General features: G+C 40.0%; 1 protein-coding gene across 12 annotated transcripts; it reads left to right on the top strand.

Annotated features, from left to right (window-relative positions):
• Positions 1-153: 153 nt before the first annotated feature.
• EDARADD (EDAR associated via death domain) lies at positions 154-25,925 on the top strand. Of its 12 annotated transcripts, none has more exons than XM_048047897.2 (8): positions 184-322; positions 575-646; positions 810-923; positions 12,385-12,443; positions 14,024-14,063; positions 17,133-17,221; positions 20,248-20,293; positions 22,847-25,925. In XM_048047897.2, exons 4-8 carry the CDS (start codon positions 12,441-12,443, stop codon positions 23,221-23,223), a joined length of 555 nt encoding a protein of 184 aa, XP_047903854.1. In that variant the 5' UTR covers positions 184-322; positions 575-646; positions 810-923; positions 12,385-12,440; the 3' UTR covers positions 23,224-25,925. The 12 variants fall into 12 exon arrangements, with proteins under 12 accessions (XP_066850109.1, XP_066850112.1, XP_066850110.1 ...); XM_048047902.2 differs by having other exon boundaries at positions 12,382-12,443; XM_066994008.1 differs by lacking the exon at positions 575-646 and having other exon boundaries at positions 154-288.
• Positions 25,926-26,262: the final 337 nt, after the last annotated feature.

The raw sequence follows: 26,262 nt of genomic DNA, 5'->3' as shown, positions 1-26,262 counted from the left end.
GGCTGCGCGCGCGCGACGCCCTCCTCCGGCTACTCCTCCTCCTTCTACTACTGCTCCTCCTCCTGCTGCTGCTGCCGCTGCCGCTCCTGCTCCTCCTCCCGCCGCCGCCCAATGGGAGCGGACCACGCGCGCCTCCAAAACAAGCGGCGGGCGGGCGGGCGGCTGCGGCTGCGGCGTGTATGAGGGGGCGCGGGCGGCGGTTGGCGGCCGTTAGCCGCTGACCGGCCGCTGCGTGGCAGGAGCCAGCGGCACGACCAAGGGCAGCCCGCACGCCTGGCGTGAACGGGGGCGAGTAATCAGGGGCGAGTAATCGGGAGGGAAGGTTTGATTATTTATTTATTTTTCCTCAGGTTAAACTGTTTCTCTAAGCAGAGCTTCTTGGTAAGAAGCCGTCGATATTACGAAGGGAACACTTCCCCGCATCCCCTACTGAAAGACAGGAAATAAGAGTTTACCTCGTCTCATTTTTTTACCTGTACCCTCTGAGAGCAACACCGAAAGCTGACGAAAAAGCTTTACAGTAGTCATTCACTGGCTTTAATTTATTTTATTTTTTTTTTTATTTTAATTTCAGTTGTAGACAAAAATAGAAGCACAGGCTCCTGTGTAGCAAGTGAAAGCCCGCAGGACGAGAAGGCACTTCCAGGTGCAGGTTCACCTCACAGCTGGGCTAAGGAAGTCCTGAGTGGCCTTGAGAGGCAGTCCTCTAGCTCCCTCTCCTCCTTGTTCCCCACCCTATAGCAATCCTGAAGCTGCATGGTAAATTAATTCACAAGGTACTTGAACCGTTTTATTTATTTATTTTTCAGGTATAGTTTTCTGCCAGAGCAGCCTGCTGAGCTGACACACGTTATGGCTGCTTCATCACTCAGTCTGATCAGGGGAAGAGGCCAGGTCACGCATCCGGAGAGGAAGAAGAGAGGGTAGGACTGTCCCTTCTGGTATCTGCTTACTGATAGATCAGTTTAGGTACACCTAATTATATTATTATATATTATTTATTAACTATTTGCTGGTCCCTTAGGGTGTACTGGTTTGCAGTTGAGAGGTTGAAAGCTGTTATATTACATCAGCTGAATTTGTGAAGCTTTGCGTTGCCAATAGCTGTGGGAACTGATCTAAAACTTACTGCTGCTTCTTTTCAGTTCCTTTTAAGTGCTTTAAAAAAAAAAAAAGCTCAGAAACAAACCGTCTTTGGTTCCCAACTGTTATCTACATGGCTGTAATTCACTTGCAGACTTGCAAAAGTTCATATTTTTGTGGAAAACCATGAGTATTGCCCTGATTTCATGTGCAAGGTTGCTGGAACTAGGATTCTGTTTTTGATCAGTTAACCCAGGTTCGTCTCATATCCACTCTGTTAAAGGAGAATATTCTTTTACTGGAATATGGAGACAGGCACTAAGGTCAGGGAAACTATTTTTGTGAGCTTAAAAGTTTTTAAATTGGGCATGATTATTTACATTTAATTACAAATTCAAGACAGTTTTACATTATCTTTATCCTTAAGTACCAGTATGTGACAATTTTTTGCATTGCTGAAAATGGCTTAAAAAGGTGAAGGTCTGATAGCTATGAATTCCAGAGAACGTGAAATGAAGTAGGCAGTAGTTTTATAGTTTGGTCACTGAGAGAAGATGTAACCGTTCTTTCCTTTCCTTTCTGGAGTGCAGACAGTAGACATAAAATTTGGGAAGGATGAAATAATCTATGCCTACTTTCAGCAACAGTGGACCAATATATTTGCTAGATATTTGAGAAAAAATGGCAGAAGAGCTAATGCTGATGTTTACATTGCCACAACTGGCTCGCACTGTTGCTACTCCATGACTTATTGCAAGTAGTTTGTATTTCTCACAAAGATATGGTTTCTGTTTGGTAGATCCAGGTGAATTCACTGTATTTGTTTTAATTTTATAGGTTTGATTCTGGAGCACAATTTTAATAATGATTAATAAAACAAAAAAACACTTTAGAGGTATCAAGTGCTTGCAACTGCCACACACCTGCACTATATATGAGACTATGCAAATTAGATGTAAACTCCCGTATTTTCCAAGTCAGTGTTCACTCAGTTGTTAGTTCAGAACATTTTATGTGAGTTACAGAAAATATTTTTTCTTCACCTCCAACAGTCTAATCCTGCTTGCGTTGAAAGTCAGCAACAGTTTAGTTTTTGACTGCAGTGTCAGCAGCATAAAGTGTTGGCTGTAGAAGTGTACAGAGTAATTGTAAGACAAAAACAAAATAAATTCCTTACATAGTAATTTTAAGACCAAAAAAAAAATCCTTATTTGCATATGTATTTACTGTATCAGCTGAATTTTGCTTACTACAGTTTTCTAAACTCTATTCTTATATTTTTGTGTCGATTTCAACCTATGGATGTTATTTTGGTAGAGGAATGAAGTGTGGAAAAAAATTCTAACAGAATTTCTTTGTGAAATCAGTTTCAGGGAAACATCTGCAGGAGAAATGGTATTATGATTGCAAACAATGTTACACAATTGGGAATATGTGCTAAGCCCCTTTCCATTAAAGAAACTTGCTGTGATGTTACAGTATTTTAGCAGGGGCTGAGGCAGGCCTTGCTGGGCAGACGGTTAATCATGTCTTCTATCCAAATAGTTTACAGCATGCTGGGTTCATGAAGAGAGCCTGGTATATATATTTAATTTTTCAAGGTATATGTGTGTTGCTTAGCATAAGAACAAGTATCTTCTATGATTTCACAACGTGCATTGCTGGTAAAAATGTTTTCTTTGCAAGCTCTAATATTTTCTTTCTGTCTGCATGCAGAGAACACAGGAACTGAAAACATTATTCTGTAGTAGTAAATAAGAGTTAAATAACACACATCAGAGTCACCTCTTCTCCATCTCAGCATAGTTCTCTAGAGCGGACAGACGTCTGCGCCCACAGAGGGTAGCAGGAAGCCTTATAATGGATGCAACAGATCTGCAATTACATGGGCTCCCTGGCCAAACTTGCTTTTGGCTTTCAGGGAGGGCACAGTGGGAAATGGTACTGATAAAGTTCTGCCACTTTTCTTCTGTTAGTTCACTTGGTGCCTTTTGGTCAGGTCTTATTTGCCTGAATTGAGCTCATGCACTCTGGTTGTACACAGAATTTGTGTGTGGTCATCTGCCATGTAAAAATGTATCTTAGAAATTATTACACTTAAGTGAGCAAACAGACAAAATGAGGTGGCTTCACATTTCACCTTACGAGAAGCTTGGTAAATCACAGCTGCTTTGCCAAGTTCGTGAACTAGATTTCAGTAACCTGACACATGGCTTTCTGGAAATTTTTTGCCCTTGAAACTTTTGCCTTTACTTATTTATTTTTCCAAATTAACATTTGAATGACTCATTTCTAAAATTAGCAAAAGTAAACCAGAGGAATCAATACGTCACAAATTCCTGTTCAAGTCTGGCAAACACCAGCAGTGAGAGTGCAGTGTCTGTTGGGCAATGGAGTATCTTATGGTATACTAACTATGAAGATCTGAGGATGCAGCAAGGCAACAACTTTTGGTAAAACATCTGATCTAAGTACAAAAAGCAGACAAGATGTGGGGCATGTGAGTTCTGTGGTCCATTAGGACCACTACAGCTGAAGGACCTGTACACCCGAAAACCTGTTTTTTTCCAGCTGTGTCATTAGGCCTACTACAAGTTCTTAAATCTCTTTGCAGAGAAGCTGCAGATGCCCCATCCCTGGAGGTGCTTAAGGCCAGGCTGGATGGGGCTTTGGGCAGCCTGGTCTGGTGGGAGGTGTCCCTGCCCGTGGCAGGGGGCTGGAACCAGGTGGTCTTTTAAGGTCCCTTCCAACCCAAGTGGTTCTGTGATTCCATATCCTGTTCTCACCTACTGGTGTCTGTTGCAAGTAATTTTTCAAAGTACCCACGGATGTCTAGATAAGCAAGAGAAATATGAGGACTACAGCCTGTAAATGGACAAAACAGTAGGTCCAATGCAATAAAGTGATAAAAAGGGAAATTGCTAATATAAAAATAGCATACAGCAATATCTTCACAATAAGTATAAGAAAAAGGGAAAAAAAGAATTAAGTAAAAATAAAAAATAGCAAAGTATAAAAGGGGAGAATGCAAAAAAAAAGTTTTTGTAGGTGATGGAAAAATTAACTACACATCTTAGCTATGCACCTGTATCTTGATTCCTATGTTTCCTATGTATGTAGTACTGCTGAATGCTTACAAAGTGCTTTGTGTCATGTATGACAGCATCACCTCAGTCAAAAGAGCAGATAGATGTAAAGTAGTCTCTGATGGCTTACTGTCATTCCTGTAGTACCTGTCATTTCTGAAGAAGGAATATTAAAGAAATGACTCTACTGACTATGTCAAAATTCTGAATATAGCAGGTGCAGATGAACGTAAGTAATCTGTTTCCAAAAACACCCCAAGATTTGTGCACTTTGTGTGTGTGTGCTTATCTGTCAACAAACCTGATGGTGCGGTAGAGGTCTCAACTAAATTACTGTATGTTCCATGAAAACAAGCAGCCTGGCAGGAAGCTAATGCCCCTTCAGAGGGGATAAGCTGCAGCCTAAGCCAGTCATATTACACTCACATTCAATATTTTCATCCAGAGAAAGCAAAGTTTCACTGTTTCTGTGGCTTGTGTTTGACTTGGACACAGCACAGCCCCCGGAGTGGTGGGAACATTCCTGTATCGTTCAGGCCTATAAGGCAAACAGATTATCCGTGGGCTTACATAAGGTGGTCTAGGTACGTCATTTCTTATCTTTTCTCCATATAGTGTTGTTACTGTCAAATAAATGTCTAAATTGTGACATTCCTATGCAACTGTAAAAGAACAGACCAATATAATCACTGGCAAAGAAAGTAATTTTAACTTTTTAGCTGCTGGTTAATTATTCCTACTCCAAAACAGCCTGAGAGCTTTAACAAACTGGTCTTGCAATGTATTGAAGCTGCTGACAGTTGAAAGCTATAGAAGGATACCTGGGAAAGAAAATGCCAGGATACATTTCCTAACTACTGAAATATGCTAGAGATGAAGAGTTTATGTTGAAACAGTAGTATTCTATATAATAAAAACTCCCTTAAAGATTCTTGAAATGTACAAAGCAAATGAAGAAGAATAAAAAAGGTTGCCTCACGGTACTGGCAAGCCCACAGCTAGCATCATTGTTAGCAACTCCTCTCAGTGAGGGGAAGATTATCATTTCATTATGTCAGTGGTGTGGCAAAAAAAACAGTGAGGATCAGTTAGAAGTTAGTTTTATAACATTTTTTTGGGGGGAGTTAGCAGTAATATTTTACTGGACAGGAATATATTCTCCATGGGAGGGAGAAAGTTTCATCTGCAATCTTGTGCTCAGAAGACAAGAAACCCCTTTGTCAATGTGAGTTGTTATTTCAAACACCAAGCTAACTGGCAATCTGTTATATTACCAGATAATTTGAAGACCATTGGGAAAAGTTCTGTCCTCATCAAAGTTTTGTTTGGTTTAGGGCTGGGGAAGGGATGAGAGGAGGCAAGTGTAGCCTTGGTTTGTAAAAACACAATTTAGGAACATTCATTTCATATTTGAGTGTAAATTTACAAAACCCTGAACTCTTTACGTTATCATTAGTTGCACTGAATTTAGCAGCTTACAGGGTTGCAGCAAGATAAGATATAGGTTGTCCTTAATACAAAAATTTGGTTAGAGAGCTAATCTGCTGTTTTAGAGAATGCCATTGCTTATAGTTATCTTACTGTTTTTTTAATTTTTGTGATATGGCTGTATTTGGTTTTGACAAAATATTTTCTGTTTTTCTTGACTGGTCATTTACTTAAGTAGCAAAGATCTTTGTGTATCTCATTAAAGTATGATACAAGAACAGGCACGTAACAGCCAAATGAATCTGTACTGTTGACAGTGCACTAGAGATATTTACATGTAACTGCAGAATCTTCCTTAAGTACTAAGTAAAAAACGTTAAATTATGATGACTAACCTAGGTTTTGAGGCAGTAATGTTGTCTAGACTATTGGCCTCTATTACCAAATTCCATTATTTTAAAGAGTACTTTACAAATAACTGTAAAAAAAAAAAAAAGAAAAACTAATCTGGTTTACGGATACACTTAAAAACAAACACACATGATTTTTAACAGCATTAATCAGTTTTGACTGCTGGTACAAGTGTTTCTCTGATAGAATTATTCTGTTATTGTTTAATAAAATTATTTCTGAATACTAACGTGGGAAGATTTCAGGGTGTAAGTTATCATAACTGTACATGCCATGTTGTTGGTAAAACCTGGCTTAGCCCCTAACACCAATGATTAACATGTTTTCATAGTTTACAGCCACCTGTGTAACAATAGTACCCTAGGGATATTTTGAAGGATGTTAATGGATACATTTTTATATAGCTTATACACATATTCCTGGAATGTGTTAGTAGTCACTGACCATATCTGCTTCTGGGGTTAAGACCAGTGGTCTTCAAACAGCACACAGCGACAATATATATGTGCAGGTCCTCGGGGCAGATATGGTACTCATTTTGTTGGGGCATAAGCTTGGCAAGTTTAAAGCACAGAGAATTACTAGCTCTGCTGTGGCTTTGTCACAGCTTACAGTTACAGGAGCAGCTCCAATTGTTACTCCAGCATTTCTGCAGATCTCAGTTGGTAGTAATACATTTTCTCCGCAGTCTCAGCCTAATTATCCATCACCAAAAACATTGCCTCTCTAAGGAAATCCAGGGCAACCTACAGAATCAGCAATTTTATTTCTAATTGGGCTCAGGGTTACCCTTTCAACATAAGAAATGCCTCCCTTTGGGAATGAGTTTCAGTATTAACATGGAAGCAGTCAGTCAATCCATACAGTGAACAGCAAGACTCAAATGCTAGACCTACAAAACAAAAACCAAAAGTTTCTCTGGTGTTTTTTTTTTTACCCATTATGAATGACAGAAATATTAGTGATCTGTTAGCTCTACCTTGCAGATTAGGATTTCTATATGCAGAGAGAGAAAGATGTGTACGTGTTTGCATGTGTATAAGACTCAAAGGCAAAAACTCCGTATATGTCAGGCCATAAAAGTTATGTCACCATAAAAGTTATCCTCACAAAAACTTCTTTCCTGAGAATTCACAATTTCATAATTAACAGAATTATTGAAAACACAAAAATTCCAGGTATTAGCAAAAATCCAGATAGCAGCATGAGCTGCTGTTTTAATTTATATTCTGAATATGAGTAACTTAATCATTCTCATATTTTTTTAGATTTGTAAAATGCATGAGATAGAAAATAAACTCTGCAGGAGCACTCAGTTTGTAATGTTTTCCGGACCAAGGCTACTTCTAGTTCATCCAGCGTAAGTTGGTTGCCGGAGGTGAAACTCTGCTCTGGTGAGGCCACACCTCGAGTGCTGTGTTCAGCTTTGGGCCCCTCACTACAAGAAGGACATCGAGGTCCTGAAGCATGTCCAGAGGAGGGCTGCTAAGCTGGTGAAGGGCCTGGGACACAAGTCCTGTGAGGAGCGGCTGAGGGAACTGGGGGTGTTTGGTCTGGAGAAGAGGAGGCTCAGGGGAGACCTTATTGCTCTCTACAGCTACCTGAAAGGAAGGTGTGAGGAGCTGGGGGTCGGCCTCTTCTCACAGGTAACTAGTGATAGGACTAGAGGGAATGGCCTCAAGTTGCGCCAGGGGAGGTTCAGGTTGGAAATGAGGAGACATTTCTTCTCAGAAAGAGCAGTCAGGCACTGGAACGGGTTGCCCAGGGAGGTGGTGGTGTCACCGTCCTTGGGGGTGTTCAAGGAAAGGTTGGACGTGGTGCTTAGGGACATGGTTTAGCCGGTGACATTGGTGGTAGGGTGGTGGTTGGACACCAGGTGATCTTGAAGGTCTCTTCCAACCCCAATGATTCTATGATTTGGCTGTGAAGTGACCTCACTGATGACAGGAAAAGGCAGCTAACGCACAAATGTAGCCTGTGAATTGGCAAGCTGACCAAATTGAGTTCTGCTCGTTTCTTTTGTCTGTATTGTACAATAAGTAACTATCTGATCTTTCCTATTTAGAACCTGACTTTATGCATGGACCCCATTTAAGAAGTTTGTATTACTGTAAGCATAGCGAAGCCCTAAGTGAGAGAATGCGGCTGAGTGGGTGGGGACCTAAAGCGATGCTACCAAAGCACTGGGCATCAGCCCGGTATCGGAGGTGCCTGTGGTGCAAGAGGCCGGCCTCCGGCTGCCTGCCAGACCCGGTGCGCTCTGTGCCGGGGCTCCTCAGCCCCGTCCCGGCGTGGGCTCGGCGAGCCGGGGTCGCCCCGCTCCTCCTCCGCGCCCCGCCGAGCGCCTCCCGGGCCGCCCGGCGCCTACCTGCGGCAGGAAGGGGGCGGCGCGGCGCGGGGCGGCGGTTCCGGGCACGTCGGCGGGCGCCGCTCGCTCCTCGTGCTGCGCCCCCATGGCCGCGCCGCGGGACCCGCTGCCCCCGGGTGAGGACGCGGCGCGGACGGGACGGGAGCGGGGCGGGGCGGGGTGGGATGGGGCGGGCGGCGGCGGCCCCCCCGCGGCCGCTCTCTGCCCCTGCGGCCGCTCCCGGCCGCCGCGGGGTCGCCACGGGCGCTGCGGCCCGCGGAGCGCGGCTCGGTCCGTGCCCCGAGCCGGGCACCGCCGCCCTCCGGAGCCCCGAGGGGAGCCCGGCCCGGCAGGGATTAAAAAAACAAAAACTCGAGGGGCTGTCGGCTGCTCCCTTCCCCCCCCGCACGCTAATTAAGCTCGGGAATAATTTATCATGGGCCGCGCTGGTGTGATTTAGTGCAACTTGTCTTGTCAAGCCTGCTCCGGCGTTTAGGGTGTTAGTCGGGCTTGCTAGCAGCGCCTTAAAAAGCCTTTCGTTATCTTTCTTTTTTTTTTTTTGAGGTCCCAGACTCTGCGTGCTTAGCAAGGCAACACTTCTTAACTGGCGTGGCTAATGCCACTTGCAACTTCGGAGTGCCTTTTCTCAGGTGTCTCATGCTTTTTCTCAGGCCTGCCAGTTTTAACTTACCTGTCTGCTCATGCAGCGACAGAGATTTGAGTAGTGAAGAGTAAACAAAAACGCTCAAGCTTAGAAGCTTGCTGCTCAAGCTTTAGATTTTTTTCAGAGAACTGAATATTCCAATGTAACTTGCTGTCTTTCCTCGTCTTACTCAAATCTGAAATTAATGTGCTTCCTGTCAAAACACGGTTGTTGATTTGTGTTTAATCAAAGGGTTCATCTCAAGTTGGGGTGATCACTTTGAGTTGTACTTTGAATGCGTATGTCCTGTGTTGGTGTGAAAGAAGTCTTCTGCGGGTGTGGTTGGGTTACAGAAGACGGTAGGCCTTACATTCTTCACTCACTGCTGGTGGTGTCCAGGTTACATTGCAGGGAAAAAACGTAGCAGGGGAATGCTGTATCCACTACGTGGTGCTTTGTGAACCTCTGCCTGCTTAAAGGTCAGAATTCTAGGGTCTCAGAAACTCGCCTTCAGGCTTCCTTCCCATACACAGACAAAGAGCAGAGGTAGGGCTGGAAATTTGCAGGTGTGTGAGTAAAACTGACGCTGTTCACACCGCTCTCGGTGCACAGCGCAGCATCCCTGTTAGGGTAGCAGTACCAAACAAACTGTGCTATCGGGCACGAGCTGGCTGCTCCCTTGTAGGCTGCTTGTGCTGGACAGGCTCGGGCAGAAGAGCCTCGAAAGCTGCTGGGCAGCTGGCTTCAGGTGCTGGGAGCAGAAAGGAGCCTTGGGAGCAACCACTGAACCTGACCTATGTGGGTCTGGGTCGATTCACATGAGAATTGTGGGGAGGTAAATGCACACCAGTGGCTCAATGCTGTCAGTGGGGAGAATGGTGATAGTGAGTTTTTTGAAGGATCCCAGAAAATGATGTTATTAAGCTGTCTGTCAAGGTAACTGAAATCAGGTGGCCTGCACTGAGTAGTCAGATGATATCTGTATTTCCTGTCAGCCTTTCAACATGCAAAACTGTGGATGAGATAAACAGAGAACTTTCCTCCCTGCAGTTCTATGCACCTGTATCCAGCTGTATGAAATGAATTGCAGACTACTGTTGGAGATAAGTGTGGGAAGGAGAGAGGGGACATGGCATTTTAATTGCCTTATTCACAATTAAGCATTAAGTCTGTGGTTCTCTAATTATCCACCAACTACCAGTGGTCAACGAGACCGTGGTGACTCATCTGCAGCCAGCATACAGAGCATTCATTCGTAGGTACAAATCCTCATACGTGTTCATGCTACCTGTAGAAAACGTTGGAAACTGGTCGTGCTCTGCAGCCTAAAAAAAACAGAGAATTAGAGTTCTTCATAAAGAACTAGAAAAACAAGCGGGAAGGAATTTAGGCATAGGGAAAGCAATACAGTTTTTAAATAATATTTTCTGGGATGGATAAGAAAGAAAGGTGCAAGTCAGTTTGCAGTTGGTGTGTTTCTGTGTGAGACCTAGAAAGCAGGAGTCAGTTAAAGCCACCACCCAGTACCCTGTCACCTCTTGTAGGGTCACCCTGGGGTCTGCCAAGGCCTCATTCCAAATCTCCGTATTTTCAGACCTTCACCCATTCGCTCAGTGCTTCCCTCTGGATCGTGGAAAGTAAATAATTGCTGGTGTCGCAATCTACCTTGGAGGTGTAACGGCAATAAGGGAGGAAGCTTTCTGTAGTTACAGTAGCCACAGAGGTTCACCAGGGCATTGATCTTTTGGGGAGTCTGCTTTCATCTACATTAAGGTTCCCCTTAAATTATGAGGGCAAAAGAAAGTGTTTTTTGATTTTTTTTTTTTTTAATTGCAGCCAAAAACTTGTAAGGAATAGTTGTAAGCCTCCAGAATAAACAGAGTAATCCCTTTGCTAAGGGATTTGTTGGGTCTTCACTGACAGTAGAAGGAACAGTGAGACTTTGGATGTCTTTGGCTTTGCTTGGCTCCCTGTGCCTCCTCATTTTTCTGCTCTCCTTTGCAGGGTGGGTCCTCTCTTTGCCTCAGCTTTGTCTGCAGCTCCACAGCACACAGTTCCCACCTGAATCCTCTGCTTTTGGCCCAACTCTAGCAGCACCTTACTCCAGCTTATTGTCAGACTCCTATCCCAGTCTGACTCTCACCCTCTCTGCATTCAAGTTGGGAAGCTTATGGCCATTTGTGCTGGCCCCTGCCGTCAAGGCAGGCTTCATGCAGAGCGACCATGTTTCTGGATGCCATGTTTCTGGAGCAGGGATTTAATTCTGAACAGGGCATGTGCGACTGCAGTATGGCGTTTTGGTTTGGTTTCCTCTTTTGGATGTGTCTTCCTAAACTTTGTGCTGCAGTGTGCTCATAGGAAATTTAATAGAGCTTTGCCTTTTAAAAATGTTTAACACACCTGTGTGCAGAGGATGTGCTCTAGCCTCATGTAACTGCTAAATTTGAGTTAAAATAGGGTCGGTGTAACTTCAGTGCTGTTTGGGGGCTCAGTGTTTATACTGTGCATTTTTATTTCTGTATTTGTGAGGAGAAAAGGATAGTCACTGAATACTGATTTGAAGCACATCTTTCTGGTTGAGGCTGAAAGCATTGTGGTGAGTATAGGAGTGAGAGTGACAAAAATGGAGTGAAAATCCTATCACATCACTTAAAATGCTTTTCATAGTTTTTGAAAACATGATACTTAGCAACGGAACAGATCTTCTGTGAGGGATGGAGATGAAGGCGCTAAATGAAGGAGCACTGTTGTGAATCCTGGCTTGTATATGAGATTTGTTTCAGGTTCTCTCTACACTTTTGGTCACTATTCCACTATTATTTGTCAATTTAGACATCAGTGTAGAGGGGTTGACAGTTAACGATTCACCTGCAAGTGCTTTGAAGATTTATTTTTGTATGCTTTTGATGTTAATATAATTGAAGTTTATGATTCAATTGTATAAAAATAATTGATGTTTACCTCAAATGAGGCAGTAGATATGTTTACTGTTTGAATTATTCTTTTAAGGAAAAAATGGAGTGCTGCCACTTGGAGAACAAAACTTACCTTTTAGCAGATGTGTTGGATTTTACTCTTTACTGCTGAATCGCCTTATGATTTATTTATTTATTTTTACTAAAAATAATTCAGAATTTTCATTTCAGTCCATCTTTTGTTAGCTTAGAGTTGAATTTCCCTGTTGCACATAGTTTCTCATCCTTGTGGTAGTATCTTGGACGTTTTCTAGCTTGTCATGTTTTCTTGTGTAAATGAAGCTTGACATAATGCATGTAATGGCAGTGTAGCTATGGTTTGCCTTGGTCAGACAAATATTCAAAATGTGAATTCCCAGACAGAAATATTTTGAGGATTATGCATCGATAAAACTTACTTATTTCCAGCAGATCACGGAGCAAAAGAGCCAGTAGAGGATACAGATCCAAGCACTCTTTCCTTAACAATGGTACGTGTTTTTGCTCTAACAAAGTTAAAATCATTATAGTTCTCTACAGTTTTGCAATGCAGAAATGAGTAAAATATTTAAGAAACTCAAACCATGTGTGTATATATATAGGGTTTTGCTTATCTGTATAATTGTGTTAACTTACTAACCCTGTACATTTAAAATGTGAATAAAAAAAAATGGCAATAGGTGTATGAGCTGAGTTGGGTGGTATCAGCTGAGCTGTCCATTGGTTAGCCTTTAGAGAAGCTATGACTACCATTTTTTTCATTTAATAGAAAAAAAGAGATTGGTGCAGACCTTCTTCTGTCTGTATGGGTTGGAAGAAAACCCAGCTAAGGCTTAAAATGTAGATTGTATTAAGTTGTTATTCCTTCCTGTACCTATTTTGTCTGATGAGTTCAGGTGATGGAAAGATACAACCAAAAGCCGGTGACTTACAGCTGACATGGGTAGACCTAGGGAGAGACCAAACAGTGCTCTCTAGTGCTTGCTGACAGAGTAACACCATTTATGACAAACCTTTGTGTTGTACTATAAGCATGCCAATGTTATGCTGGAACAAGGCCTGTATCAGGTAAAGGGAATATGAAATTCTGAAAAGATTTGTAAGGGGAGTTCTTTTTAAAGTTGCTATGGATTACTTCCTGTGGGGAGAAGTAACAGTGCTGTGTAGCCAAGAGAAGACCATTCTCTAATGCAGTTATATAAACAGATTCAAATGCTCTGGTTTATTTTGTGGATGGTGTCTGAACAAGCTATTGCTTTCCCTTGGTGCTTTCTTCTCATTTTGAAGCTTTGCAACAGGGAATCAGCAAGAAACTTGGAAAATGTCACTTTAAATGCTGATCCTTCCCTAGAATCCATTATTGCAGCCTGCGTTAGCAGGCTTTTATAAAATATACAGGCTTCTGTGACTGGTTTTGTTAATAGACTAAGTTAGAAGCTGTTCTTTTTTGCTAAGGGGGATGTTTAAAAGGTGGGGAAAAGTTTGAAAACAGATGCAAGTTTGCTTATCCCTACCACCTTAAATTAATATGTCTTTAATCTGTGTGCTTGGTTATCAACTTGTACAAAATGTTTCACCTATTTTTATGTAAAGATAGGGGTCATAGGGAAGGAGGTGGATTTTAGGTTTAGTAGCAAGTTATAACAGATGCCTGAAAATGAGTAGCTATCTTTTAATAAAGGTATAATATCATTTTAATAAAGGTTTATGTCTGTTAAAAGAGCTTTTGAAATCATCTCTGTTACTCTTCATTTGCATTACCTTTTCTAGATTGCTATCTCGCTTTTTAAATGCAAAATTTCTTTTCCAATCTCTGCTTCTTCACTGAACTGTAATACCTTTAAAAATACTGTAGCAAACCCAAAAGCTATTACTTTTGCATGCAGTGATCAGTAGCAGTGGTGGTATCTCAATTTCTGCATAAGAAGCACAGTACTCTATCTGACAGTAGATAGATCAACTAGTAGCAATTTTAGAGATACAACTATAATTATGCAGTTTTTATATACTCTTTCTCCAGCAGAATTACACTCAAGATAACAAACATTTGTCTCTTGCCTTTTTGTGACAGACTGAAAAATATCCCGTCCAAGATACAGGAGTACCTAAAGGTAAGCACTGTGAATTTTGTCTTTTAGGTTGTGTGTCATAAATCTGTGTTGTTATACACAGTAAGATCATCCGTGTTATCCAGGAGATTGAAATACTCTTATTTTTTCCTAGACGTTTATATTCTAAATGTAATGTGTCATCTTCTATGTTGTAAGGTCAGTAGAGGTTAGTAGAGTATTATAGGTTCTGAATTTTTCTGCCCAGGTTTAGTTCCGATCTGAAAGTCACAGCTATCTTAAGAAGATCTTGACTCAACATGCAAGGAAAATATAGTGGTGCCGCCAAAAAAACAGTGTTCAGAGAACAGAGGATAGAGATAAAATAATGTTAAAACGTGGCTTTGAAGAGATTACTGGTGCCTTCAGATTATCAGAAATATAATCCAGAAATACCTTGTAGTTCTCTTGCCTCCAATTGCATTCCCAGCCCTATAACCAGTTAACTCTTTATGCCATCTTTACCTTGAGCAGCAGGTACGAATACCACTCAGTTTGGAACCTGTCACGTCCTGTGCAGGTTCTGTATTGCACTCAAGTCAAATACTTTAGGCTGTGTCAATATCCTTTTTATGGATTCCTTGACACATGTAGTGTTGTTTTTTGTTATCCCTGTCTTTGCCATTGGCCGGATCTCCTTTGATAAGTACTGTGCAGCTGAAGTGTTCTGCACACTGCATTGCACAGCAAGCCAGCACTGGGGCAGACACAAGAAACAAGGCAGAAGCTAGTCACAATGGAAACTTTGCTGAGGAGTGTGGGCAATACACCACTAGGGTTAAAGAAAGGTTAGAGGGTTATTTTGGGGGCTTAAGGGATCCAGCCAGAGAAAATGAGCATCTTCTCAGAAGTGCTCAGTGGAGAATTAGAATGTGGGATGAAAACTAATTTGAAATTATTAATTGCGTTCTGTTTCATTGCAATCAGGTGGTTTGTTCCTTCAGAACTGTTCACTAATATTAAAGAAATTTCTCTGCAATGTTCTTTTCTTCTTCATATTCTTAATTCCACCCATGACATTAGGTCTCCCTCAGAATTAATTAGATAAATTCCTACATTTCTAATATTGCCAAACTTGTTTGAAATCCACTATTGTGTGTTTTAAATGCATTTAATTTAAAAAGGAAAGCTGAAAGGGAGTGGAAATCAGTGCTTTTTGTAGAAAGGAGATGGACTTGGTGTACTTTTAATTTTTTAATTTACACTCTTGCCAAGTGTGAAGAGATGTAAATAGTAACATAGCTTGAAAAGATATAAGTACTAATATAGCTTGACATTTCCTCTTTAGAGTAGGAAGTGTTAAAAATACCTCTTAATTCTCTGTTCATTTCCGGAATCTCATTTTTTTTTAATTATTACTCTCGTTTTTTATGTTTCTTGACTTTATTTTTCAAAGTATGTCTTCCTTACTATGGATTTTGAAACTTGCATGATATCAGTGCTAGATAGTTCCTTATGTGATAACTTCTCAGTTTGCTCAATGAGAATGTATTTTCATAACTCTTTCTATAAAAATATAGACTGAGAAATACGAGCCTGTGAGCTAAAAAAAATGTCACAGATGTGCAGGCCTGATTGCGTGTAATGCAAAATTCTGTTTGCTTCAGATTTAATGGTTGAATAAACAGTACATTGGCCTTGAGGAGTGGGGGGAAAGTTTTGTTCCTTTTTTGCTCAATTAATTAAGGGACCATTTGGGGACCTAACTTACCTAAGGTCTTAGCACCCTCTACTGATGATGAATTAAAGGTGAGTTGAGTGAGCTTCTCATCTTGCAGGATTAGGCTTAATGTTTGCATCATGCTTTGACTATAATTCTGCTTCCACTCAAATCCTGAACAAATTCGGCACGTAGTGTTTTCACACAAATAAAGTGGAATTTTGATGCCAATAGGTACCTTTTTCAACCAGACTTTTGGGGGATTTTTTTCCTTGTCTCTGGACCTATGGTTGTAAAGAAAAAAGATGATGCGTATTAAACATTTACCCTGCTGGCAGTGGAATGCTATTTGGCTTTTAATTTCAGCAGTCTTATAAAAGAAGAAAAAGGGGAGAACCATGGTTTCTTTATTTTTTTTTCTTCACAAGTGTAAGGTTGACTTCTTTGATTCAGATGAATTTCTTGAGTGAGATAAGGAAATACGTCTTCTTTCTGTTACCTGACAATTCATAAAAGTAATAGCAGTTCTTCTATGAGATCATACCTCTTAAACAGCAAGAAGAAATGTACTTGTACTACAGATGCAGTCTCCACCATGGAGTGTTTAGATATGTGTAGAATATAACCTCTTTTAAGCTCCTGTTAACGGTTAGTCAGCACCTGACCCATGGGATTTGTGCAGATGGTTTGATAATGAGGCCCTTATTAATCATGCAGAGTGAAAATTTCTGTTTGCATGGGGTTCACAGAGGGTTTATGCATTCCTTGTATCCCATTTTGAGGGCTGAAGTGAATCTTGAAAGGTAATCAGTTTGTGTAGTATTGGGGAATGTTGTGCTTTTCAATGGATTACCAAGGCAGGTGATAAATTCACTTGGAAACAGATTATTTTAGTGTTTCAGGAAATTCCTGTGTAGTAGGGATAAGTAGGATGAGCCTAATTCACAAAGAGGCAGAAGAAAAAGTACACATTTATGTAGTACATATTTCAACAGTGATCATTATAATTGTGATGAGAAAAGCAAAGCAAAAAGGATTATACTGACTTGTAACAGTCTTCTTGAGTCTGCTTTGATGTATTGGCTCAGTTAATATTCTCTTGGTACTATTCCTGGTCAGCTTTCTGAAAGAATATAACTCTTGCCTCAAAAACAGCATGACGGTTGTTTCTTAAACACTAATACACTAATATTTGATCTCTGCAAGGGTTGTTTTTCTTCACACAATCATGGACTGCATGACTGTTGTGGTCACTACCAGTTTATTGGTTTGGGCTTTTTAATCCTGCATCTCCCAGTGACTGATCATGATGTGGAGTTATAGGTGTCCAGCATACAAAATTTAATGCATGTTTGATAGTCTTTAAGTTTGTATTTGGGTGGAAGACCAGTTTCTCACAATCTTTGTCTTAGATGAGGAATACCTAACAGATCAAGTAACATTGGAAATTGCATCTGTGAACATCCGGAGTCTTACGTCAGATACTGGCCTAGTCCAACAGGTAAGAAAAAATGATATCTGTATGTAAATTAAGTTATTGTTGCTAATTAAATGTTAACAACTGAGTATGTTTTCAGACTGTATGTAGAGAGCACAGAATTACTCAATAAAATTGACCAGAAGTAGGCTCCCTTTTCCAGAGTTCAATGAAGTGAGCTTTTGAGGAGAAAAGTAAAAGAAAGGCTAAATAATTATTAATGTTTGCTTTGTAGTTTAACTAGGCTTTCATTAGCAGTAGATGCTTTGAAGAAGAGCCAATGCAGAGTTAAGGCTTTGTCATGCATGCTCTCCCTCTTCCCTGCTGAAAATAGAGCCAGAGCAGAGAATAAGTAAAGGAGGCTGAATCCCAGGTTTTGGACTCCTTGTGTCTTGTCCTAGGGAGGCATTTGATTGTTCTGCTTTGACTTTGGGACACTGCTCTATCCATAGTGGAAATACTCTCACTGAGTGTTAAGTCTTAGGTTGCCATAGGGTGGGCCGTGCTGAGTGACCGCCATGGTTACCGTGATGCTCCATGGTTACCATCTTTCAGGTGAATGTTATTTCCTGAATTTCAAATTGATTCTCTTTGGGTTGAGCAGAAAACTTGGAGAAGAGAAATGAATGAGCAATGTCCAGCGAGAAGAAGAATTAAAAGGAGTTCCTTATGCCAGAGTCCCAGCTGACTTTCATCAAACAAACATGGGTTTGGTATGCATTTCACAGATGATGGAGGTAACTGTCTCATTCCCATCATCAAGAAGAGAGCATTTGTTGCCCAATTAGAGTTACTATAAAGATACTTCAGCATACTAGGCTGTTAATAGTACTACGGAGCTGGAAAAATTTCTGCTTATTTTCAGACTGTGCATAGGCTTATAGCTTTGATTAAACCTGTAGAAGTTGATTGAGTTTTAACTGTAGGCAAAAAATACTTTTACCTAATACCTTCATTTTATGGACAGTGACAGTACATTGTCTTATTGCAATTACATTACAAGAAAATAATCTTGACTAAACCTGAGTGCATTTGGCTTGACAAAAGTGAATAATAACTGATCAGTACCAATACCAATTTTGGAAACATATGAATGGCACAGGTAAGTATCCGAAGTATTTCTTTGTACTTGTTGCAGTACTAGTCACTCCTGTTATTTTTGTCGTGAGACATGAGTATAATGGCATCTCTAAGAGGCATTTAGGTATTAGCTTTCACCATGAACCTGGAACTTTCATGAATTCACAAAGTCTGGAAAAAGTTATTGAAGCTCAGGACAACAACTGAGCTATTGTAAACTAAGTGAAAAATACCTACCACTTTTCCTTTTTTTTTTTTTTCTTCCCTTCTCTTTTGTTTTGTTTGTTTGTTCCTCTTTAAACAGAGACCTGAGAAGGCTGATCTGTGATGGGCAACTGCTTGTTCTCCCAATAGCTTACCTTTCTGGGGATTTGTTCCTCAAGACTCAATACTGTTCTACTTTGAAAGAATTAGAGGAAATGGAGACAATGGCTATAATTGGGATTTCCATATCTAATTTTTCTTGAACTTTGGGTGCTCACGTGGCAAAAAGGCCAAGATCATAAATTTAAAAACCTCTGTCCAAGGAAAGCTCATGTGGTGTCACTGGAAAAGCAGACTACTAGAAGATAATGGCAAGGATGATTCTGTTACAAGCGGCATGTGCAACCTCAGATCTCTTCTGAGCAGAGATCAGTCGTTGTGGGATGATTTGAAGTTGTACACATGTCCTTGCGGTTTCCAGGGAAGAAAGAAATGCTGAAAACAACATGCACATTTTTCCTTTCCTGACGAAGTGTTTAAATATTTTGGGGATAACGTGCCTTATTGATCATTGGACTCTGCATGTATGTATGTTCACTACATCAGCTGAAATTACCTATTTTTAGTGGATTTCCTAGTACAAAAGGTTTAGTAGGTAGGAATAGACTGGTGGTATTGTGTTTGCATGCACAGCTTGCAAAATGCTAAGAAGCTTGCTGTGATATTTTTGAAAGAATAACGCAATACAAAAATCAACAATGCTTTATTGCAGTTATCTAAGGGGAAAATCCCCTTCTGCTTTCATCTTTAAATCCTCAATAGAAGAAAGCTATTTCATCTGGTTCCACACCCGCATAGATTAAGTACGGGCAGCTGCAGTTTCCTACAGTCCTAGGATCAAGGTGCTGTACTTCCAGTTTTTAGATGTTGCTTTCTAAATAGTAGAATTGAAGTGTTAAAACGTGTGTTGTAGTCTCAAGCTGCTGAATATTTTTGCTGTGTTTAATTTGTGGACAAAAAGCCCCGGAGGGAATGTTTGGTTCAAACAGGAGGATGGTCAGATGTGAGCCAGCAGAAATGTTCAAGCCCACCTGCTGTCCAGAAAAAATCTCTATGTATGTGAAGAAGTTTGTAAAAGAGCGCCTGCACTTTCACTAGATCAATGAAGCATTCCCTTACTGTTGCATGTTACAGGCAAAGATCTCAGGTTTCTCATTATAAAACTTTTAAATCTTCTTAATCAAACCATATGAATTATTGAACAGCTTTGTACATGTCAGCAAAAAAAAACCCAAAAGCTATTTTTCAAGTGTACAGTATGAACAGTATTTCATGACTGTGTACAGGTGAGGTCACCTTGTAAGAATTGGTAAGTGCCCAGACTAAATTTTTCAAACAGTGAGGGCTGTAATTGGTGTTAACAACAGTCAAATAAGGAAAACTAAACAAAAGTGAAAAATGTGGACAGGAGGAAGGAGGGAATAAGAGCATATTATTCAAAAGATGTAACCCCATAGCATATGATTAATAAGGATGACATTCTTCAGTAGATAAAACCATCCAGGCTGTTTTGTGAACCAAAAACATAAAAATGCTGCCTGAAAAGTCTGCATATTGTCAGTAATTTCTCATACCGCGTATGTTCCCTGTCTGACAGGTAGCTTGGGATTCTTCTAAGTAATCTCTTGCCACTTATAAATTAGTCAAATAGTTATTCTGGTGTTCAAATACATTGTTTTGATTTATATTTATTCTCTGCTTTGTAGCCAGAAAACAAAGACACGCAAAACCATACTGATGAATCACTTTCAGGTAATATATCAGCTTTACTCTTCTACATATTTTATTCCTATATTTTCTTTGAGAGGACTTTATTAAAAACTGCTATTCATCGTAACCTAGAACTTCCTGGATAATCAATGCTTGTGCTCATTTCATTACCAGTGTCATTTACAGCTACCTCTGTTTTAAAGGGGCTGGTGATCAATAATGCAAACCATACAAAATACGTAAGTTAGGCTGTCCAAATGCATCTAGTACATCCACTTCTGAAAGAAATCTGTAAACAGCTATTTGGAGAGAGCAGAAGCTGGCTGTGCGGGCTTATCCCGTAGTGGTTTGAGCTCAGCCGGAGGCAGGCTGAGGGGTGGTGGCCAGTATACATGCCAGTTGATTTAACAGCGAAGAACTGTAAATCAACATTTAGTAAAGAAGCTTGTCGTGTCATGTAACGTTAAGATAATGCAATTAGGTAGGTAGGTCATCATTTTATCCAATGCAAGGCATCTTAGAAAACCAGGATTCTGTATAACCCTATTGATAATCTAGTACAGCAAGTACCAGAAGCAGGTATCTACAAGAAGCAGGTCGGTTTAGTTTTGTTTACCTGTAGTTGAGCCCTTTGCTTTCTTTACCCTTTCTTCCCTACTTCTGTTGGAGGATAAAACATACTCTGGCATCCTTGCAAAGCAAAATAAGATGAAATTAGATAGGGCGTTCTCCTGCCCTTTGAGCTCAGCCAGAACTTTGATAGGTTTACATTCATTTTGCCTTGTCAGTGTAAGTAAATCCTACTATGAGTGAAGCGAGCAAGTTTTGTCTCACTTCAGTAAGAGTTTAGAGTGCACAAGAAGAGCAGAATACCTAATATATACATTTCTTAGGGGACAGCTGTGAGGCCTCTGGAATACCTGAGAGCAAAGATGTTACCAGAACATGCTTCCCTTTAAAAGGGAATCTAAGCATTTGTATGAAGTTATTTGTCTGCAGCAGTGTTGTTGCGGCACGTCCGAACTTGTTGAAAACTTAAGAAGTTTGCTTTGGCCTACTTCAAAAAGCAAGCTGATGAGCAAGCATTACAAAAATAACAATAGCCTGTTCTTCCCGTAAAAACAAACAAACAAACAAAAAACCAAAGCGCACGCAGAAGCTATGTTCAGCTCAGCTGCTTTCATCAGCATCAATATTCAGCATAAAAAGTCACTTTCTGAAGGTCTTTCTGGAATTTTCACACAATCTTACAATAATTACTGCGAATGGAAAAAAAAAGAAACTAACACATGATGTTATCTGTAAGAGTAGGCGGCACTGACTGCCAGATTTGCCCTTTCCTAGGGATACAGTTCAGGTCTCTTGACCTGGCACTGATCCAGCACTTATACATCAGAGTCACTGATTTATTTATTCACAGTCATTTGACACCAAAACACTCTCATTGTTTTTAACCAATCTTTTGATCTATATCAGTTTTCTTATTGTAGCATTCCTTTTTCAGTGAGTTTCATCCCAAGTAAGATTATAGTTACTTCCCTATTTCATGCTCTACAATGAGGCCAGAGGGCAGAGGTTTTAGGAAGTGCTTCTAGGCTGCATCCATTATCTACTTCTCTTTGGACATATCAAATTCTCCCTGCCTTCAAAAAGTGCTATTTAGGGTCATATCTGCAGCTGAAATGCTGAAACAATGCCCTAGACTACTGCAGTGCTAAAGGTCTTAGTATTTAACTAGAACCATGGCTAGAACTGTTTTCTGTATGCTTTTACAGGTTATTAATACATAGTATATAGTATAGTCTGATAGCACGGCATTGTTCTCGGCACTGGGCAGATACTGTGTGGAGGAAACCTCTAAATGGCAATTTTTGATATTTCATGTAGAATTTGGAACATATCACCACCTACTTCCAGCAACTCGATATTCTTATTTTTCTACATGTGGAGGAGTACGCTCTTTATTTCCTTCTATAGTGTACATTTAAAATAGGCTTGCTTGACATAACAGTGACAATGTTTATTCTAAGAGCCCTTACAAAACAAAGGAAAACAAAATATTTCTACTTTGTCATCATGTAAAGATTCTCCTGGTGCACATATTTCATATTGTTATGAAAGCAGCAGCTCCGAAGTGTAAAACCTGCAACATATGTTGGCAACATATGTCACAACATGTTGATCCTGCAACATATTTATACAAGACGCATGTAATGTGCACATACTCCTGTTGGTGATGTGTGTAGGGGTTATGGCAGATTGAAGGACGCGAGGTAGTTCCCAAAAAAGAAAAATGGAATATCCCAGCTTACACTGGAAGGAACTGCACATCTTTTCTGTAAGAGGATAAATATGATGCTTTCAAAAATACTGTCCTTTTGATTATAGCCCATGAACATAGCCAAGAGAAGTTTTAGAAAGTTAATTTTATGAGTACTTCATAAGGAAAGGCATTAATATGCCACTATTCTGACTTTTTCAGAAATGATTCTGAGAAATGTAATGCTCTTCAAACATTTGTGCTTTTACATTTGTTTTTGGTAAAGCCACAGCAACAGATCCTAAATTCTCTTCATGTAATGGTTTTAACTGCAGATCTCAAGAAAAGCTGCAAAGAAAATGGCACCTGCTCCTTGTGCTTATTTCGTGCACCGACCATCAGTGACATGCTCAATGATGAAGACTTGTTGTACACAGTGAGGCTAAAGCTGGATCCCTGCCATCCAACTGTGAAAAACTGGAGAAACTTAGCAAGCAAGTGGGGGATGACTTATGATGAATTGTGTTTCCTTGAACAGAAGCCCCAGAGTCCTACCTTGGAGTTCTTGCTACGGAATAGCGACAGGACTGTGGAGCAGCTGATTGAGCTCTGTAAATTTTATAAGAGAATTGATGTTGTGAAAGTGCTGCTGAAATGGGTGGAGGAGGAATGGCCCAAGAGAGGAAACAGAAATTACCAGAATGACTTGTAGGTCAAAGAAGGTTTAGTCATTGCTTGTTAAATGTTGGGACTAGCTGCCACTAGTAGATGGGAAGCTTCCCTTGTGAGAGGCAGAATCTGTATGGACAGATTGACAGTTCGTATACTGTGTAAGCTTTATGTACTGTATACACATATATATGGTCTGTGCCCTCAGGGTTGCAAAGATAACCTTTCAGAAGTGGATGGAATAATGCAGGTTGTGTTCTTGAGTCTGCAAATGCTTCCTAAGCAGCAGAAGAATGAAAAACCTAGACCTCTGGTTTTACTGCAGCAGTTGCAAACCATGTCAGTTGTGTGTTGTTGCTGTTGGGGAAGCCCCAATTAGAAGGCAAGTCTGCCTTTCTGGCAGCCCTTCCACAACTTTTGTGTGTTTTACCTGTTAGAAGATGAGAGGGTGTTTTTTTTTTTTTTGTCTGTTTGCCTTTTTTTTTTGTTCTGTTTGTTTTTGTTTTTTGTTCTTTTTTTTTTTTTTTAAGCTTTATGACACTGTTTTTGGCACAGGAACACCTCAGTGTTCCAAGTAGCAGTTTGGATTTGCATATTTGAATTAATTCAATGTTTGAACATCACATTCAAGTGGCAAAATTAAGTTTTGAATCTCTTTTACAAACAAGACTAGACACTGAAGTAATTGTATACTTATACATCATAGGGCGTATATTTGCTGTGAAGAAATCATGCAATTCAGAGAGACTTTCCAGACCATAACTTTAGGGATTAAAAAGAAAAAAACAACACAGGAGAAGAAAACAAAACACAATTAAAATGTTTGATATTTAAAATTAGTTTTCATAGTTTTGAAGAAACTTCACTACGAGTATTCTTATCTGTTTGTCTCAAATGTCTCTCATTTTGCAGTGTGAGGTGACAGCAAATGCCTCACCAACAGTATATCCTTAGTTTTGAGTATAACTTTCCTGTTTGTGAACTGTGGTTTTCTTCAGAGTCCTTCTGTGGGCTGACCTACTTTCTGTCCTATACCAAAGTAGTTGCACACTTGCATGAAACTAGCACAAGTTTATGTATTGATTAAAGCCACTCTAGTGGGAAATTCACAGGTGGATTCACCTACAGCCTATGCGGATGGTTATTAAAGCACTCTATGGGTTTAGACTGATGTATCTCAAGGGATTTTGATACTCTGAATTACACTGTTTACATTCAAAATATTTTTAGAAATTGTTTGTCTTCCTTCCGTTCTTCTGTTTTCTAATGTCATTTTAAAAAACCAAAAAACTCCTGAAAAATCAATTATATCATAGGCTGTATAAAGTAGACAATACTAATATGTAAATAGGTGTAGATACCAAAGCAATGGTGAACAGTGTTTCAGGATGTTTGGCAAAACTAGAATGAGGTACAGGTTGATGCACTTCTTACTTCTCTCAAGTAGAAATGACCAATTAAGAATTAGTAGCAAAGCTGAGGGAAGTCTAAGTAAGGTTGCATTCTGAGTTTCTTTCAGAGAACGAAAAGGGACTTCTAGTAATATTTATACCATAGATACTGAGGGATGTGGTTACAGAAGAGCTAAATGTAAAGACTAACATTTTCAATTTCAGGCACTAGCTCTGGGGATGATATAAATTAGCTTTGCTGCAATGACTTCAAGAAACTGAAGATCTAGTTTCAAAGTGAAATAAGTGCCCTAAATTTGAGTTTGATTATTTATTATTTTTTTTTAAACCTTGTAGAAGACTGGAGTTTTGTCAACTTCGTTTTTTAATCTTTCCTCAGAAAAGTTGCAGCTCTTCAGAACAGCAAGTTTTCTAGACATATTTTAAAGCGGAAGTTGTATTGCTCATTTTTGTAGGAGCTGCAGTTCAAATGTCTCACATTCCTCTTCTGTGAACAGAGGTTTCCTGATAGAGGTGTGTGAACTCTTAACTTTTGTAACTTTTTTTCTGTCTTTAGTTAGGGGCTTTCAAATCAGCTTTGAAGGGTGCTGCTGTGGCTGGGCTCTCTGCTATTTTCAGCTCATACAGAGGCATCCACTGTGTACGTGCAAATAGCTCGTGCAGCTTGTCCAGCATAATCCCCATAGCTTGGGCCTACCACAACTACCAGAAGTTGTTCTTCTGAGTGATGAGTGCTGGCATGTGTGCCAACAGCTTTTCTCTACTGTTACACACCATAGCTGTATGTGTGTGGTAGTGTAGTATGCTTTGCTGTGGTAAATCCAGTCCAGCAAGAAGTCTGGCTGGAGCCCTCGCATGACGACTCGCAATGGGAACACAAAATGATGCAGTGGCATTTCTGAATCAAGACGTCCTGCTGAAATACCCCTTTTCCTGTTTTCTGGCTTAAATTTGTAAGGTTTTGAACCAACACTGTTGTTTAATGGAAAAGAATTCTGATCCTGTGAAGCTCTTGAAAAATCAACATCAGTTCCAATGATTCATCATAAAAACAAAGCTGCTTTTGAGAGTTCATATGTGGATTCCATGTAAATTCAGCACTGAAGGTTGAAAATGTTAGCCTTAATCTTCATTACACACTGGATTACTAATTTGTATACTTGAAATATTTTTTTCCTTTTTGTATGGCATGAGTTGAGGTGTACACATTTTTTTTTTTTAGTTTTGTATCTATTTACAAGATACTGGGTCTGAGTGTTCAATTTAAGTATTCTTATATCTTCTGATGTAATGTATACTACATTTAGAAGAAATATAGATTATCCATTTTCAATTTTATTGTATTTGTTTTTATTTCTTGCAGCTAGGAAAACAGCTGTTTTCCTTCTCACCAGCCACCTTGGAACTACTTATCTACTTATAGCTCTACTACATAGGACAACTAATTATCAATTAGTTGTGCTGTGTAAGAATATCTTATATGCAAGATCCATAGCTTCTTAGATTACCGATGATTGCAGCAGATACTGCTGTTGAAGAAAGGAAGACGCACTTATTTTTCATATGGGAAAAAGAAGAATATATTGTGATAAGACAATGAACAAGGCCGTTTATCTAGAAAACATGCAATAGAGTTACGAACTACAGAGAGGTGTAGAACCTACACTGGG

The sequence above is a fragment of the Anser cygnoides genome, chromosome 3 (genome assembly GCF_040182565.1).
Source record: "Anser cygnoides isolate HZ-2024a breed goose chromosome 3, Taihu_goose_T2T_genome, whole genome shotgun sequence".
Lineage (NCBI taxonomy): Eukaryota > Metazoa > Chordata > Aves > Anseriformes > Anatidae > Anser > Anser cygnoides.
Note: the sequence above shows the minus strand (reverse complement) of the source record. Positions and strands in the feature narration are given on the sequence as shown.